The sequence below is a fragment of the Gorilla gorilla genome, chromosome 9 (assembly GCF_029281585.2).
Source record: "Gorilla gorilla gorilla isolate KB3781 chromosome 9, NHGRI_mGorGor1-v2.1_pri, whole genome shotgun sequence".
Lineage (NCBI taxonomy): Eukaryota > Metazoa > Chordata > Mammalia > Primates > Hominidae > Gorilla > Gorilla gorilla.
In genome coordinates, this window is record NC_073233.2 from 15783128 (window position 1) to 15802486 (window position 19359).

General features: G+C 42.1%; 1 protein-coding gene across 1 annotated transcript in view; it reads left to right on the forward strand.

Moving 5' to 3' along the window:
* Positions 1–19359, forward strand: part of IPO7 (importin 7) — a 64713-nt gene that overhangs the window by 18289 nt on the left and 27065 nt on the right. The window contains exons 2-6 of the mRNA XM_031007663.3: positions 2951–3032; positions 8142–8295; positions 9610–9768; positions 13956–14112; positions 16752–16841. Coding sequence (XP_030863523.1) covers positions 2951–3032; positions 8142–8295; positions 9610–9768; positions 13956–14112; positions 16752–16841 — 642 coding nt within the window. The remainder of the gene's footprint in view (positions 1–2950; positions 3033–8141; positions 8296–9609; positions 9769–13955; positions 14113–16751; positions 16842–19359) is intronic.

The window sequence follows — 19359 nt, forward strand, 5'->3', positions numbered from 1 at the left end:
TTGAACCCAGGAGGCAGAGGTTGCAGTGAGCCGAGATCATGCCACTGCACTCCAGCCCAGGCGACAGAGCGAGACTGTGTCTCAAAAAAAAAAAAAAAAAAAAAGAATGCTAGTTGGGGGTCAGACGCAATGGCTCACACCTGTAACCCCAGTACTTTTAGAGGTCGAGGCGGGTGGATCACGGGGTCAGGAGTTCGAGACCAGCCTGGCCAATATGGTGAAACCCCGACTCTAGTAAAAATATAAAAAATTAGGGCTGGGCACAGTGGCTCACACGTGTAATCCCTGCAGTTTGGGAGACAGACGCAGGCAGATCACGAGGTCAGGAGTTCGAGACCAGCCTGGCCAATACAGTGAAACCCCGTCTCTACTAAAAAAATACAAAAATTAGCTGAGCATGGTGGCGCTAGTCCCAGCTACTCAGGAGGCTGAGGAAGGAGAATCGCTTGAACCCAGGAGGTGGAGGTTGCAGTGAGCCGAGATCACGCCACTGCACTCTCGCCTTGGGGGCGACAGTAAGACTGTCTCAAAAAAAAAAAAAAAAAAAATTAGCGTGGTGTGGTCATGTGCACCTGTAGTCTCAGCTACCCAGGAGGCTGAGGCAGGAGAATCGCTTGAACCTGGGGAGGCGGACATTGCAGTGAGCCAAGATTGCGTCACTGCACTCCAGCCTGGGCGACAGAGTGAGACTCTGTCTCAAAAATTAAAGAAAAAAGAATGCTAGTTGGGATAAATGGGAAGTGCAGTGCTATACAGGCTAATGAAAACATCCAAAAAGTTTTAGAATTTAAGTCATCAAATTCCTTAAAGTTCAATATAAGGGAGTGATGAGAAATAAGGCTGGAACCAGTTATGAAGAGCCTTTTGTGCGAGCCAAGCAATGGAAATGTATTGGAGCCTCTTTGATCTGTAATTTTTTTTTTTTTTTTTTTTTTTATTTTATTTTTTATTTTTTATTGATCATTCTTAGGTGTTTCTTGCAGAGGGGGATTTGGCAGGGTCACAGGACAATAGTGGAGGGAAGGTCAGCAGATAAACAAGTGAACAAAGTTCTCTGGTTTTCCTAGGCAGAGGACCTTGCGGCCTTCCGCAGTGTTTGTGTCCCTGGGTACTTGAGATTAGGGAGTGGTGATGACTTAACGAGCATGCTGCCTTTAAGCATCTGGTTAACAAAGCACATCTTGCACCGCCCTTAATCCGTTCAACCCTGAGTGGATACAGCACATGTTTCAGAGAGCACAGGGTTGGGGGTAAGGTCACAGATCAACAGGATCCCAAGGCAGAAGAATTTTTCTTAGTACAGAACAAAATGAAGTCTCCCATGTCTACCTCTTTCTACACAGACACGGCAACCATCCGATTTCCCAATCTTTTCCCCACCTTTCTCCCCTTTCTATTCCACAAAACTGCCATTGTCTTCATGGCCCGTTCTCAATGAGCTGTTGGGTACACCTCCCAGACGGGGTGGTGGCCGGGCAGAGGGGCTCCTCCCTTCCCAGTAGGGGCGGCCGGGCAGAGGCGCCCCTCACCTCCCGGACGGGGTGGCTGGCCGGGCGGGGGGCTGACCCCCCCACCTCCCTCCCAGACAGGGCGGCTGGCCCGGCGGGAGGGCTGACCCCCCCACCTCCCACCCAGATGGGGCGGCTGGCCGGGTGGGGGGCTGACCCCCCACCTCCCTCCCGGACGGGGCGGCTGGCCGGGCAGAGTGGCTCCTCACTTCCCATTAGGGGCGGCCAGGCAGAGGCGCCCCTCACCTCCCGAACGGGGGCGGCTGGCCAGGCGGGGGGCTAACCCCCCCACCTCCCTCCCGGACGGGGCGGCTGGCCGGGCAGGGGGCTGACCCCCCCACCTCCCTCCCGGACGGGGCGGCTGGCCGGGCGGGGGGCTGACCCCCCCACCTCCCTCCCGGACGGAGCGGCTGGCCGGGCAGAGGGGATCCTCACTTCCCAGTAGGGGTGGCCGGGCAGAGGCGCCCCTCACCTCCCGGACAGGGCGGCTGGCCGGGCGGGGGGCTGATCCCCCCACCTCCCTCCCGGACGGGGTGGCTGCCGGGCGGAGACGCTCCTCACTTCCCAGACGGGGTGGCTGCTGGGCGGAGGGGCTCCTCACTTCTCAGACGGGGCGGCTGCGGGGCGGAGGGGCTGCTCACTTCTCAGACGGGGCGGTTGCCAGGCAGAGGGTCTCCTCACTTCTCAGACGGGGCGGCCGGGCAGAGACGCTCCTCACATCTCAGACGATGGGCGGCCGGGCAGAGACGTTCCTCACTTCCTAGATGGGATGGCGGCCGGGAAGCGGCACTCCTCACTTCCTAGATGGGATGGCGGCCGGGCAGAGACGCTCCTCACTTTCCAGACTGGGCAGCCAGGCAGAGGGGCTCCTCACATCCCAGACAATGGGCGGCCAGGTGGAGACGCTCCACGCTTCCCAGACGGGGGGTCCGCCGGGCAGAGGCTGCAATCTCGGCTCTTTGGGAGGCCAAGGCAGGCGGCTGGGAGGTGGTTGTAGCGAGCCGAGATCACGCCACTGCACTCCAGCATGGGCGCCATTGAGCACCGAGTTAATGAGACTCCGTCTGCAATCCCGGCACCTCGGGAGGCTGAGGCTGGCAGATCACTCGTGGTTAGGAGCTGGAGACCAGCCCGGCCGACACAGCGAAGCCCCGTCTCCACCAAAAAAATACGAAAACCAGTCAGGCGTGGCGGCGCGCGCCTGCAATCGCAGGCGCTCGGCAGGCTGAGGCAGGAGAATCAGGCAGGGAGGTTGCAGTGAGCTGAGATGGCAGCAGTACCGTCCAGCTTCGGCTCGGCATCAGAGGGAGACCGTGGAAAGAGAGGGAGAGGGAGACCGTGGGGAGAGGGAGAGGGAGAGGGAGAGGGAGAGGGAGAGGTGATCTGTAATTTTAAAGTATATTTATTTGCAGAAGTTTAAAATGGACTTTTTTTCTTTGTAGGCACACAAGTCTCTGAATTTTGTCTCAACACTGCTCCAGATTACTATGTCGGAACAGCTGGATTTACCTGTGAGACAGGCAGGCAAGTTTCCTAAATTATTTTGAGTGTATGTAATCTATTGTTTAAAAGGTTCATAATCGAATAGCAGAAGTGTCTTGGGATGGCCCTTTGGCAATTTTTCCCCCCAGGTAATTTGTTTACCTTCAGTGTTTACAGCTAACATCAGGTACCTTGATATCTGGTGGCAGAGTTTAAAGGAATAATTTGACATTTGGTTGAATTAAAATAGAAGCTTCAAATAGAAATTGATGGGGTTTATTAAAAGGTTTTATGTATTTTTAGAGTCCTTCCCTGATGGGTGATTATAAGACTCAAACATGTTTGTTTATATAGTCATCTCTTACCACCTTTTTGCTTTTATCGTTTTAACAGTTTAAAAAGTATTATACTATTTTTAGTTCCTGTTCAACATATTGAGCCACTTCCCTCAGTATCAAATAGTCTGAAAATGTGGCATACTACTTTTCTGAATATTATGTTAGTCTGTAAAAAATAATGTAGTTTACATTTTTAATTTTTTTTTTTTTTTTTTTTTTGTAGACAGTCTCACTCTGTCCTCCATGCTGGAGTGCAGTGGTGCGAACTCGGCTCACTGCAACCTCTGCCTCCCAAGTTCAAGCGATTCTTCTGCCTTAGCCTCCCGAGTAGCTGGGATTATAGGCGTGAGCCACCACTCCCAGCCTTTTCATTTCTTTTTAATTTATTTGCAGATGTAATAATTTTGTTATGGGAAATATAAAGTACCAATAATTTCATCATTCTAGAAAAACAGATTACATTTTTGTGTTATTTCTTGCTGTTCTTTCCCCCTGCACCTATTTTGTTAAAAATTTTGTTGGGGCTGGGTGCAGTGGATTACACGCCTGTAATCCCAGCACTTTGGGAGGCCAAGGCGGGGGTATCACGAGATCAGGAGATCGAGACCATCCTGGCTAACACGGTGAAACCCCGTCTGTACTAAAAATACAAAGAATTAGCCGGGCGTGGTGGCGGGCGCCTGTAGTCCCAGCTACTTGGGAGGCTGAGGCAGGAGAATGACGTGAACCTGGGAGGCGGAGCTTGCAGTGAGCCGAGTTGGCGTCACTGCACACCAGCCTGAGCAACAGAGTGAGACACCATCTCAAAAAAATAAATAAAAAATAAAAAAATTGTTTTCTTACTTCACTTAATGTTGTATACTGAGCATTTCCCTTTTCTTTACATAGTTCCGGTCTTCAGATTTTTTTTTTTTTTTTTTTGAGACGGAGTCTCGCTCTGTTGCCGAGGCTGGAGTGCGGTGGCGCGATCTCAGCTCACTGCAAGCTCCGCCTCCCGGGTTCATGCCGTTCTTCTGCCTCAGCCACCCGAGTAGCTGGGACCACAGGTGCCCGCCACCATGCCTGGCTAATTTTTTGTATTTTTTAGTAGAGACGGGGTTTCACCGTATTTGCCAGGATGGTCTCGATTTCCTGACCTCGTGATCTGCCCGCCTTGGCCTCCCAAAGTGCTGGGATTACAGGCGTGAGCCACCGCGCCCGGCCTTCAGATTCATATTTTAATGGCTAAATAATTAGCCATAATATGCCATATGTAGTAAACTGTTAAAATTTTTAGAAATAGAATTTAGTCTGAGGTTTGTTTTGTTAACAGTATATTTTCATTTTCAGTGACTAAAATGTTGCCTAGTACAGTGTAGGTACTCAGGAAATAAATGAATTTAAATTGTTTATCACTTTAAATTTATTAATTAAATAACCTGGACTCTGCTAGGCAGATAGGAATTTTTTTTTTTTTTTTTTTTTTTTAGACAAACTGGCTGTATTGCCCAGGCTAGAATTCAGTAGCTCTATCTTTTTTTTGTTTTTGTTTTTTTGAGACGGAGTCTTGCTCTGTCGCCCAGACTGGAGTGCAGTGGCGCGATCTCGGCTCACTGCAAGCTCCGCCTCCCAGGTTCACGCCATTCTCCTGCCTCAGCCTCCGGAGTAGCTGGGACTACAGGCGCCCACCACCACGCCCGGCTAATTCTTTGTATTTTTAGTAGAGACGGGGTTTCACCGTGTTAGCCAGGATGGTTTCCATCTCCTGACCTCGTGATCTGCCCTGCCTCTGCCTCCCAAAGTGCTGGGATTACAGGCGTGAGCCACCGCCCCCGGCCCTCAGTAGCCTCATCTTGACTCACTGTAAACTCTGCCTCCCAGGCTCAAGCCATCCTCCCACCTCAGCCTCCTGAGTGGCTGGGACTGTAGGCACGTACCATCATGCCCTGATAATTGTTGTATTTTTTGTAGAGATGGCGTCCTGCCATATTGTCCAGGCTGGTCTCAAACTTGTGAGCTCAAGCGATCTGCTGGGCCTTCCAAAGTGCTAGGATTATGGGCGTGAGCCACCATGCCTGGCCATGACTTTTTTAAAGGCAAACAATTTTATGTAAATGACTGAACTCCCTGGTCAGCAGTAAATCTTTTTGTAAATATTTCTAATTTAATAGGAAAGGGTAATTTTTATTGTCTCCTTTCCCTCCCTTCCCTTCCTTTCTTCCTTCCCTTCCTCCTTTCCCTCCTTCCCTTCCTTCCTTTCCTTTCTTCCGCAGGGTCTTGATCCTTGCCCAGGCTGGGGTGCAGTGACTCAGTTATAGCTCACTGAATCTTCAAACTTCTGGGCTCAAATAATCTTTCTACTTTAGCCTGCCAAACATCTGGGGCTGCAGGCATGTGTCACTACACCCATGTAATTATTTTATTTTGTAGAGATGGAATCTCACTATGTTGCTGAGGCTGGTCTTTTTTATTTTTTTTTTTTGGTAGAGACGGGGTCTCACTGTGTTGCCCTGGCTGGTTTCGGCTTCCAAAGTATTGAGCTTTACAGGCGTTAGCCACTATGGCTGGTCTTGAATTCCTGACCTCAAGTGATCCTCTCGCCTCAGCCTCCCAAAGTGCTGGGATCAAAGACGTGAGCCACTGTGCCTGGTCTTCTTTCTTTTTTATATATATTCAAGTCTCATTTATCTTTTACTAGTGAAGCTCACATTTTCCCGTTTTTAGATAAGAGTCTGCCTTTAAATCCAAAATTTTACTAAGAAGTTAAGTGTTTGACCTTTAGGAGTAATATTAATAAATTCTAGAGACTTGGTTATGTGTATGAGAAAAACAAATTACACTGGGAAATTGTTTTAGTGTGTACACAATTGGAAGGAGTTAAACTATGGAATTGGTCAAAAAATTTAAAATATCATTAATTTAAAAGTTATATACTTGGGGCTGGCCACGGTGGCTCACACCTGTAATCCCAGCATTTTGGAAGGCCGTAGATGGGGGATCATTTGAAGTCAGGAGTTCAAGACCAGCCTGGTCAACATGGTGAAACCCTGTCTCTACTAAAAATACAAAAAAATTAGCCGGGTGATAGTGGCATGCACCTGTAATGCCAGCTACTCAGGAGGCTGAGGCAGGAGAATCGCTTGAGCCTGGGAGATGGAGGTTGTGGTGAGCCGAGATTGTGCCATTGTACTCCAGTCTGGGAAACAGAGTGAGACCCTTTCTCAAAAAAGAAAAAAAAAATTATGTTCTTGGAATAATTGAATGAGATTCTGTAGTGCATGGCACATGGTGGTTTCATCTGCTGGATTTCGAATGATTAGTTCATTCTGTCTTTGCTCAAGCATTCTGGCTAGAGTAGACTGAATCATGAGATCCTTACAGTGCAGTTCCAAATTCTGTATTGTTGGGGCAAAAAATGTTTAAAATTCCGAATCACATAAGCATATATTCCATTCTTTACTTAGAATGGAAGTATTCAGAGGTTGCATCCAGAGACATTGGGACTATTGTGTGGTCTTAGTATTGGTCTCTATTCTGTTTTGGAGAAAAAGAACCAAAATTCTGTAGTAGTAATAACCTGGACTCTGTTGGTCCTATTTGATTCTTTATTGTAGGTGTAGTTTATCTTAAAACCTTGGCTCACGCCTATAATCCCAGAACTTTGGGAGGCCGAAGCGGGTGGATCACGAGGTCAGGAGAGCAACACTGTCCTGGCCAACATGGTGAAACCTTGTCTCTACTAAAAATACAAAAATTACCTGGGCATGGTGGTGCATGCCTGTAAACCCAGCTACTCGGGAGGCTGAGGCAAGGAGAATCGCTTGAACTAGGGAGTCAGAGGTTGCAGTGAGCCGAGATCGCACCACTGCACTCCAGCCTGGTGACAGAGCAAGACTCCATCTCATAAAAATACCTTGTTGAGGGGTATTTTAATATATAATCTTAATCTATTTGAATTACTATAATATGGAATATTTAATTCCTAAATTAAAGCAAACTAGAATATAAAAATCCTATTTCTGTCGGTTATCCTTGTTCAAATAAGTACAGGACTTGAGATAAGAATTGCTAATTAGAGAAGATCGAGTGTTTTGCAGAATTTAAGAATTAATTTTGGACAGTTTCCCTTTACAGTACATCTTACAGATTTGTGATTCTATTCTCCCCCACTCTCTGAAAGTGCTGGGTAAAAAGCTTTGCTAGCAGCCTAGATTTTACCACTTCATCAGTTTGTTAACTTTTGTCAAATAGCAATGTGCAAAGGTAGCAGTATGATAACTGACAGAAAAATAGCAATCTATAATTTCTGAACACAGTAAATTCTCCCATAACATAATTTGAATTTGAAGTGGTATGGAATTGAAATACTTAAATTTATAGATTAAGAACCTTTATATGCTATGATTTTTCTGTGATAAGAATTGGTTTTTTTATTACCTTTGTGTGATTAGTTGTAGAAGCTATGTTGGGATATGTATGATGGTTTTGTCTTTAGAGGCTTCATTTAGAAAACTGATTTGATTTAATTTAACTCTCCTGTAGAAAACAGGGTTAAAAGTGTTGTGACGTTAATAAAACCAGTTTTCTCTGGGGTTGTTTATTTGCAGAGTTTTCTTAGGCTGTGTGATTCGTAATAACTTTGTGCTTGATTGCTGTAACAGTGTTCAATTTGTGCATTATCAACTTTAAAAATAATTGAATGTAGTATTTTGTTAATGAAAGCATAGCTTTACAAACGGTAGTGTGAAAGAAATACTTGAGGTATGGACACTTATGGGATTTTCACAGTACTTTCACAGTAAACATTCTTTTGTCAAACTGATCTGTATTTTAGGTGTTATCTATCTGAAAAATATGATAACACAGTATTGGCCTGATCGAGAAACAGCACCAGGGGATATATCCCCTTATACTATTCCAGAAGAAGATCGCCATTGTATTCGAGAAAATATTGTAGAAGCCATTATCCATTCTCCTGAGCTCATCAGGTATGTATTTTTAAAATTTACCCATTTCTGCAGGTGTGTAACTTTCAGGGTTTTTTGTTTTTTGGGTTTTTTTTTTTTTTTTTTTTTTTTTTTTTTTGAGATGGACTTTCCCTCTGTGGCCAGGCGGGAGTGCAGTGGCACGATCCTTGCTCACTGCAGCCTCCGCCTCCCAGGTTCAAGCAATTCTCCTGCCTCTCAGCTCCACGAGTAGCTGGGATTACAGGCACACGGCACCACGCCCAGCTGATTTTTGTATTTTTAGTAGAGACAGGGTTTCACCATGTTGGCGAGGATGGTCTCGATTTCCTGAGCTCGTGATCCAACTGCCTTGGCTTCCCAAAGTGCTGGGATTACAGGCGTGAACCACTGCACCCGGCCTGTGTTTTGTTTTTCTGGGGGGCTTTTGGGGGCTTTTCAGAACATATAGGCCTGTTTTTTTTTGTAGCAGAAAACTTACCCAACAGATGCTGTTGTAGGAGATTGCCTTAGTCATTTTCTTTTTTTTTTTTTTTGAGATTGAGTCTTGTTCTGTCGCCCAGGCTGGAGTGAGGTGGCTCAATCTCGGCTCGCTACAGCCTCTGACTCCTGGGATCAAGCAATCCTCCTGCCTCAGTCTCCCGAGTAGCTGGGATTACAGGCGTGCACCAGCATCCCTGGCTAATTTTTGTATTTTTAGTAGAGACGAGGTTTTACCATGTTGGCCACGCTGGTCTGGAACACCTGACCTCAAGTGATCCACCTGCCTAGGCCTCACAAAGTACTGTGATTACAGGTGTGAGCCACCATGCCTGGCCTGTAATTTGTTTTCTTACTACAGTTTGATTTCACATTGACGAAACCAAAAACTTCATATAAAACTTGTGGGCCGGGCACAGTGACCTCAGCCCCCGGAGTAGCTTGGATTACAGGTGTGCACGACCAGGCCCAGCTAATTTTTGTGTTTTTAGTAGAGATGGGGTTTCACCATGTTGGCCAGGATGGTCTTGATCCCTTGACCTTGTGATCTTCCCGCCTGGGCCTCCCAAAGTGCTGGGATTACAGGTGTGAGCCACCGCACCCAGCCTAATTGATGTTCTTAAATGAAACTTGTTTGTTGATGATAGGAATGAAAAATAAAACACCTGTATTTGTAACATTTGCTGGGTTTCGTTTGCTCAGTGACTTATTCTGAATCATATATATTCTGTGTACATCTAAAATCACATGGGTTATTTTGAAATTAGATTTTGTCTAAACAGCTATTTTCCTTTCTGTGAGTTAGCAAAATCTTACCTAGTTAGGATTTTTTCCTTACTGTTTTTTTTTGGCTTTCAGGGTACAGCTTACTACATGCATTCATCACATCATCAAACATGATTATCCAAGCCGCTGGACTGCCATTGTGGACAAAATTGGCTTTTATCTTCAGTCCGATAACAGTGCTTGTTGGCTAGGAATTCTTCTTTGCCTTTATCAGCTTGTGAAAAATTATGAGTAAGTGTTTCTTTCAACTCCTATAGAGCTTTGAGAAGTAGGAAAAGTTGGGAAAATTTAAGCCAATTTGAACATGTAAAATTATATTTAGCATAGATAATAAAGTTAGTGAATTATATGGTAATTTCAATTTATTATTTTCTTTTTGACATAGCATTCTAACTCCACAGTTTCTTTTCTTTATTCTACTAAGAAACTCCTTGCACCCTTTTTTCTTAATCACCGTCTCTTTACCTATTCAAAAACTAAGTTATCTCTAAAGAGGGCCTCCTCAATGTGTGCTGATAAAAGTCCTTCAGGTAAGTTTTTCTAAAATGTGAAGGTGATCAGAATACATTGAGGATTAAAGCTCTTTATTACTTGTGGCTTTTTTTTCTGTGAATTTTTATCTTAATTTAGGCTCTTGATTAACTTCCTCTGATTCTTTAAGAAGAATTCATTGGAATTTCATGTGATCTTCTTTAATCAGTGTGTTTTGGGGGATTCACACTCACCTATTTCATTGTTGGCATATTTAAGCAGATTATAGTTCATATAGGTCATTAGTATTAGAAAAAAAGATTTTAGGCCAAGTGATTATTTTAGGTCTTGTTTTAGGGATCAGGAAAAAAAGATCTAACCTAGAAAGTTGAGGTATAGCACTGAGAGTGGTAAGCCACATGTTGAAGGAGTTTTTTAAGTCTGTAGTTGATAGGCACTTGAAAAGGTTTGATGGGATATTATGAGGAAGGCATAAGGAAGACTTTTATACCATGATCGTGACTTTATTGCCAGTCTTAACAGCTACACAGATGCCATTGTGAGCCCTCTAATTCTGGGACTTGTAGTTAGCCTCCAATACCCTCTTTGGGTCCCATCTCAAAGTGGCTGATGAACTGCTGCTTTTGTTCTCTGAGCAGGAGAGAAATATACCATTTACAGCATTGGTACTGGTGTTTTCTTGTGCTCCCACCAGCTACCCATCTTCCTGCTAAGGAATGTTCCAGCTGTTACAGTTCTGGTAAGTGAGTGACTAAAATTGGAGAGAATAAAAACAATAAGCTGTCAATATCATTGAGGAGGTTCAAGGCCCTCCTGTCCCATAATCTTAGCAGGAGGGAATATGACAGGGATTTTTTAAATGGGAGATACAGGAGGCTGCTACATCATTGGAATTCAGTTCATTTTCAGCCAGTGTTTTCGTTGTGAAGCACAAGGTGTTCACAAGGGATCTGTGTGGACTGAAGCAGTTCTAAGAAAATTTACAGAGAAATTGGAATTTGTGGTGGTCCTCAGGAGCATAGATCCTCAGGAAATGCTTGTCAGTTGAAGGAACACAAAGAACATATGAAGAGGAAGGCGTGTCACACCATATGGAGTGGTATGAACAAAGAAAGAGATGGAAATGTGAGACGCTGTCTTTAGTGGGTAGTGAGGAGACTGCTTAATGGTGTTGATAATTTCCAGTGAGAGGTTGGGAATAGTTTTGGACTGGTAAATTGGGACTATGTTAAAGAGGGTTTTGAGTGCCAGAATGGGAAATTTGGATGTGATCTTTTAGATACTGAGAACCACTGAAATTTTTTTTTAACAGAATAGTGATAAGACTAGTATTTAAGGATTTTCTATGAGTATGGTTCTCCAGTTTGACGCATCACAGCCTTGTGGTAGTAGAATTTTATTAGTGTCATATTTTCATCCTTTCAGGAATGTTCAGGTCTTACAGGGTAGTAATAAGTTTGGTATCATAATTTTTTACTCATTAGCTTAGATTAACAACTAGTACCACTCAACTCCCAGTCCACTATTCAGGGTATTGAGGGAGGTAGGAGAGAATATCTGATGTAGAACAAGTATTTAAACTCTCTTAGGGTGGGTGGTGGACCTGTGATGCATAAATAGAGCTGCGTAATATTAATTCTCACTTTTAGTGTTTAAAGGGAATTTTGTGTATAATTGTAGTTTGTATAATCAGATTGGAGAGTGCAAATGGCTTTCTTTTGTGAATTGTTATTATTTTGTCAACTCAAAGGTATAGATAACCTTTTAAAATGTATGCTAGGTATAATTTGTTAGCACATTAAAGTAATATTTGAAATAATTTGTCAGTAGATTGTGTTAATAGCTTTAGCAGTCATTATTAATGTGAATATTCCTTTTTGTATTTTTTATTCCTGGTGATTTACTTTGTTACTCATTTCACCTGGTAGGAAAAAAAAATAGCTTTTAAAAAGAGTTTCCCAGTATCATTTTAAAATGTACTCAGATACTCAATTCTTTATATTTTCTCTCTTAAGGAAGAGGGATACCAATAAATACAACTGGGATGTGCTATGGAAAACCAATTTAAAGCTGTTTTGATAATATCTGTTCCAAAAAGATAAGCTGTGGCTCTTAGAATAATGATTTCTATAATCAGTAATCTGTATTTTACAAATTTAGTCTGCCTGTTGACTCCTTAATAATGGAAGCTGGGGCTGGGAGCAGTGGCTCAGCCTGTAATCCCAACACTTTGGGAAGCTGAGGCAGGCGAATCACTTGAGCCCAGGAGTTTGAGACCAGCTTGGGCAACATAGTGGAACCCCGTCTCTCCCCTTCTCTCTACAAACAAAAAAGAAAGTAATCAGCCGGATGTGGTGGCACATGCCTGTAGTCCCAGCTACTCAAGAGGCTGAGGTGTGAGGATAGCTTGAGCCTGGAAGGTTGAGGCTTCAGTGAGCCATGATCACCACTGCACTCCAGCCTGTGTGACAGAGTGAGGCACTTTCTCCAAAAAAAAAAAAAAAAGGGGATACTGGAATTGCTTTTGTGTAGTTACAAATTTGTTTGATTGATTGATTTTTTTTTTTTTTTTTTTTTTTTGAGACGGAGTCTCACTCTGTTGCCTAGGCTAGAGTGCAGTGGCTCACTGCAAGCTCTGCCTTTCGGGTTCATGCCATTCTCCTGCCTCAGCCTCCCGAGTAGCTGGGACTATAGGCGCCCGCCACCACGCCCAGCTAATTTTTTGCATTTTAGTAGAGACGGGGTTTCACCGTGTTAGCCAGGATGGTCTTGATCTCCTGACCTCGTGATCCTCCCGCCTCGGCCTCCGAAAGTGCTAGGATTAGAGGCGTGAGCCACCGCGCCCGGCCCCCAACAGACTTTTTAACGATACTTTTTTATTTTTTTTGAGATCGAGTCTCTCTGTCACCCAGGCTGTAGTGCAGTGGCACAATCTTGGCTCATAATTGATAGCCTGTTGGTCACATTTTGTTGCCCTATGGGTTAATAGAAGAACTTATGGTTTATGATGCTTTTAGAAATAAAATATTTTCTGCTTTATACATACCATTTCTGCTTTAATGTTGTTGGTATGTAAATTACTTAAGGATGGTAATAATAATCAGTTTTATTTATCAGCTGCTACTGTTTACACAAATATAATAAAATACTTCCTAATTTATTATTTATAATTTATATAAATATTTATAATTTATTATTACTTTCCTCATTTATTATGAGGTCAATAACCTGTTCCAGTTGCCTAGGTTCATGTCTAACTATATAATACTGAGAAAAATAGTTAATTTCTGTGCCTCAGTTTCCTGAACTATCAAAGTGAGGATACTCATGTGGGCCTTGAAGATTATTGACCTCATAATACATGTTCAGAAAATACTGGATAATCTTTACCCAAGGTTTTATTCAAGATGCTTTCTTTTTATGGTTTTGCTCTAGATATTTTTCTTTTTCTAAATTGGTTAGGAAGTATTTGATTATATTTGTGTGAATAGTAGCAGCTGATAAATAAAAAATTTCATTATGCCTCCTCATCTATATCAATTGATTCACAGTTAGAGACTGCATAGTCAAGTGGTTAAGAGGGCAGACCTTGGATTCCAGTTGCCTAGGTTCATGCCTAACTATGTAATACTGAGAAAGATAGTTAACGTCTGTGCCTCAGTTTCCTCAGCTACAAAAGTGAGGATACTCATGTGTGCCTTGAAGATTATTGACCTCATAATACATGTTCAGAAAATACTGGATAATCTTTACTCAAGGTTTTATTCAAGATGCTTCTTTTTTATGGTTTTGTTCTAGATATTTTTCTTTTTCTAAATTGGTTAGGAAGTATTTGATTATATTTGTGTAAATAAATGCATAGTTTAAATATATATAAAATTGTGGAAATAAATTCTTACAGAATTAGTTTGTATTCCTACTCAAAGGTATAAAAAACCAGAGGAGCGGAGTCCGTTGGTAGCAGCAATGCAGCATTTTCTGCCAGTTCTAAAGGATCGTTTTATCCAGCTTCTTTCTGACCAGTCTGATCAGTCTGTCCTCATCCAGAAACAGATATTCAAGATCTTCTATGCTCTTGTTCAGGTAATATCTATGAAGCAGTTTTTATGCATAAAAAGTTAGTCTGTCATTTACCGTGTTAAAAATTAACAAAGAATTTCAGCATTTGAATAATAGTTAACTTGAAAATCTACATTAAGTGGATGATTTTCTAGCAAAATAGAAATTGCAAAAATTATAAGTCTAAACAAGCATACTTCCTCCCCAAATACATAAACAACCCTAATGAATCTTTTTTTTTTTTTTTTTTTTTGGAGACTGTCTTGTTCTGTCGCCCAACTGGAGTGCAGTGGCGTGATCTCGGCTCACTGCAACCTCTGCCTCCCGGTTTCAAGCGATTCTCCTGCCTCAGCCTCCTGAGTAGCTGGGATTACAGGCACGTGCCACCACACCTGGCTAATTTTTGTATTTTTAATGGAGACAGGGTTTCACCATGTTGGTCATGCTGGTCTCGAACTCCTGACCTCGTGATCCACCTGCCTTGGCCTCCGAAAGTGGTGGGATTACAGGTACGAGCCACCGTGCTTGGCCCCTAATAAATATTAAATTGCAAATGGGCAATGTCAAATTATCTTAAACCATCCACTGCAACCAAATTAGTCAATTTAGAAAGTATCTTTCACCTTAGGAATTAATGAATCTGGGCCGGGCACTGTGACTCACACCTGTAATCCCAGCACTTTGGGAGGCTGTGGTGGGTGCCATCACCTGAGGAGGGGAGTTCGAGACCAGCCTGACCCAACATGGAGAAACCCCGTCTCTATTAAAAATACAAAAAAAATTAGTCAGGCTTGGTGGTACATACCTGTAATCTCTGCTACTTGGGAGGCTGAGGCAGGAGAAAAGCTTGAACCTGCGAGGCGGAGGTTGCGGTGAGCCAAGATCACACCATTGCACTCCAGCCTGGGCAACAAGAGCAAAACTGTTTCCAAAAAAAAAAGAATTAATGAATCTGAAAACCAGTTACTTGATTACAGTTGAAGTCTAACACATACTTGATATGCAAAATATACATAGATTGTCTCAATACAAAACGTATTCCTAAACTTGTCGCAAAAATACTAAATCAGTGGGCTTTGCTGGTACACAGTAATGGCTTTTATTATTTCTGTATGTTCTAAATTTTTCTAGGATAAAAGATACCCACTAAAGAAATGGTTGGGGCCGGGCGTGATGGCTCACGCCTGTAATCCCAGCACTTTGGGAGGCTGAGGCGGGCGGATCACGAGGTCAGGAGGTCGAGACCATCCTGGCTAACACGGTGAAACCCCGTCTCTACTAAAAATACAAAAAATTAGCTGGGCGTGGTGGCAGGCACCTGTAGTCCCCGCTGCTCGGGAGGCTGAGGCAGGATAATGGTGTGAACCTGGGAGGCAGAGGTTGCAGTGAGCCGAGATCGCACCACTGCACTCCAGCCTGGGCGACTGAGCAAGACTCCGTCTCAAAAAAAAAAAAAAAAGAAAAAAAAGAAATGGTTGGGTCAGTATTCGCAGTGAAATGTAATTACTTGTAAAACAGATTTTTAAAAACCAGGAAAATTCTGGTTCTTTTTGTTGTATCATGTACCATAGAAGGATTTATCTCATCTGCTAAGACCTTTGGTTCAAGTCATACCATTACATTTAAAAATCTCATTTAAATAGATCAGAGCCAGGCACAGTGGCTCGCACCTGTAAGCCTGTAATCCCAGTTATTCTGGAGGCTGAGGTTGGAGGATTGCTTGAAGCCAGGAGTTCAAGGCTGCACTCCATCCTGACAGAGCGAGACCTGGTCTCTTAAAAAGAAGGAAGAAAGATCTATGACTTCACCTCCATTAAGACTGTACTTGCCTAACTCTATTCCTTGGTTGGATTTTGCATGTCTTTGCTAGATCTTTAAAGACATTCAGGTATCTCCCACTCTGAATCTAAGGGCACCTTAATGCCATTCTATTGGACTCTTACGTTATTCTTTTGTTAAGTAATTTGAATAAACACTAGTCTTTTCAATATTTTTTCTAACTAGGAGGATCATAACTTTTGGATTAAATAATAGGTCTTTTTGAAAACTATCATAGGGCATAGGGAATAGGACAAAATACTTTCTCAACTCATTCTTTGAGACTAGCATACCTGTTGTAAAAATATAGCCCCGTCTCACTTGTGAAAATAGACATCCTAAAATCCCAAATTGGATAACTTTTTTATTGGCCTACTGAGAAATAGGATTTATCCCAGGAATACAAGAATGGATCAACAGTAAGAAATTAGTTTTTGTAATTAACCCTTACATGACATTAAAATAGAGACCTGTAAACATCTTTACGGATGTCAGATAAAGCATTTGATAAAATTAAATAACCATGTCTGCTTTGAAAAAAATAAACAACTGTTAGAATCCTAGAACAGAATCTTTCTTAACTTGATGAAAGGTGTTCATTAGAAATCTACAATAAATATCACACCTTATGGTGAAAATACAATATCCCAGTAAAATGGGAATATGGCAAGGATGCCCACTCACTGTTTACCATTATAGATAACAAGCAAAGAAGTTTGCCTATGTACTAAAAGCAGGAAATGTGGATTGAATGAAATACTTTTGGTAGGTATTGTGAAGAGTAAAAAGAAGTAGGATTTTCTTTAGCAAGGATTTTGAAATATTAATTCTTGACTTTTATTTAGTATACACTACCACTGGAACTGATAAACCAACAGAACCTGACAGAATGGATAGAAATTTTAAAGACTGTTGTGAACAGGGATGTACCTAATGTAAGTTTCTGTATGTTCTCTTATATTACTAAATATAAATATTTAATGGTCTTTTGAAGACTTTAACTGGTGTTTCCTGTAACATTCTTTATGAATTTTTATAATATGGTGATGTATTTTTTTCTAGATTAGAGGTACCTTTTCATTTGTTTATATATGCATTACATCTGTACATTTACTTAGTGTAAAAAGTTGTAAAGGGTGTTTTTTAAAATATATTATTGGTTTAATTTCTTCTGTTATCCTTTTGTTTCATCCTAAATCTTCTGTTCCCTCTCAGTTCATAAATTAAGAGCTCATAGCTGGCTCTTAGCCTAGTTAATTTGTCAGATGCCCACGTACAGAGGAAGAGGAAGAACTTGATTTACAGATTGGCCAACCTTTGTAGTTATGTTATTTTTTCTTAATAACTCTATTGAGAAATAACTCACAGTAAAAATTATACTTTTAAAGTACAACTTGGTAGTTTTTAGTACAGAGTTGTCCAATTGTGTTATTTTTATAATCAAACTTTTAAAAATTATTATAATTTTTCTTTACAGTCTAGTTTTCTTTTTTCTTTTTTTTTTTTTAAGCTGAAGTTTCGCTCTTGTTGCCTAGGCTGGAGTGCAGTGGCGCAATCTCGGCTCACTGCAACCTCCGCCTCCCAGGTTCACGCGATTCTCATGCCTCAGCCTCTCAAGTAGCTGGGACTACAGATGTGTGCTACCAAGCCCGGCTAATTTTTGTATTTTTAGTAGAGATGGAGCTTCACCATGTTGGCCAGGCTGGTCTCAAACTTCTGAGCTCAGGTGATCCGCCCACCTTGGCCTCCCAAAGTGCTGGGATTACAGGCGTGAGCCACTGTGCCCGGCCTATAGTCTAGTTTTCTAGAGATATAGGGGAATTTACAGATTACTGAATACCCTGTTTTGTTTTGTTTTGTTTTTTTGAGACAGAGTCTCACTCTGTCGCCCAGGCTGGAGTGCAGTGGTGCGATCTCAGCTCACTGCAACCTCTGCCTCCCAGGTTCAAGCAATTCCCTGCCTCAGCTTCCCAAGTAGCTGGGATTACAGGTGCCTGTCACCATGCCTGGCTAACTTTTTTTATTTTTCATAGAGACAGGGTTTCACCATCTTGGCCAGGCTGGTCTTAAACTCCTGACCTTGTGTTCCACCCGCCTCAGCCTCCCAAAGTGCTGGGATTACAGGTGTGAGCCACTGTGCCTAGCCTATTTTACAGTGTGTTTTATATACTGTTATTAATATATACTTATTTAACCCTCAAAATCCTTCTGACTTTTATTTTAAACTTACACATGGGAGGGTTATGTAATTTATCCAATATAATATTGTTAATCGCATAAGTGAGACCAAAGTCCTATTTTGTAGTTTAATTTTTTTAAAGATTTGTTTCAAAAAGGTTTATGAACAATGCAGAAGAAACAACATTTCTACACCCTCCATAGGAAACTAGTTTGGTGTATATTTTTCTTTGCACATTTAATAGATATAAAATATAACTTTTAAAGGTCTCATATACATATTGTGCACCTTTTTGTGGTATAATTTATAATCCGCGCACCGATTATAAATAAACAGTTCAGTGAGTTAACACAATTATTATGTACCCATGTAGCCATCACCTCAGAATGTTTGCTCATGGCTGGTTCTAGTCATCTCTGCCATCATCTCATTTCCCGCACAATAGATTTAATCTGTTTTAGAACTTAGTAAGTAATCTTTTGTTCCTGGCTTCTTTCACTTAATATATTTATAAGATTCTTTCATGTTGTATAGTGCTAGTTTATTATTTTTTATTGCTGAGCGGTATCCCATTGTATAGATATATCACAATTTATGTATGTTGATGGCCATCTGGGTAGTTTTACTTTTTCAGTATTATAGATAAAGCTATGAACATTCTTACGTGTCTTTTTGTGGTCACATGTTTTTCACACTCTTGCATAAATATCAAAGAAAGGAATTGGGTCATAAGGTAGGTGTATGTTTTACTTTACAAGTAACTTCCAAAGTGGCTGTAGCATTGCTTTCACTAGCGATGTATGAGACTGTTCACTTGCTCTGTATATTCACTTCCTTATCCTACTTAAAAAAATATGTTATGGATAGGCTGGGCGTGGTGGCTCACGCCTGTAATCACAGCACTTCGGGAGGCTGAGGCGGGCGGATCACGAGGTTAGGAGATCAAGACCATCCTGGCCAACATGGTGAAACCCTATCTCTACTAAAAATAGAAACATTAGCTGGGCGTGGTGGTGCAAGCCTGTAGTCCCAGCTACTCGGGAGGCTGAGGCAGGAGAATCACTTGAACCAGGGAGGCAGAGGTTGCAGTGAGCCGAGATTGTGCCACTGCACTCCAGCCTGGCAACAGAGCGAGACTCTGTCTCAAAAAAAAAAAAAAAAAAAAAAAATATATATATATATATATGTTATGGATGTCTTAGGTTATTAATGTATAATGATCCAGTTCCTTCTTTCAGTGATTGTATAGTAGTCTTTTATGGATCTTCCATAAT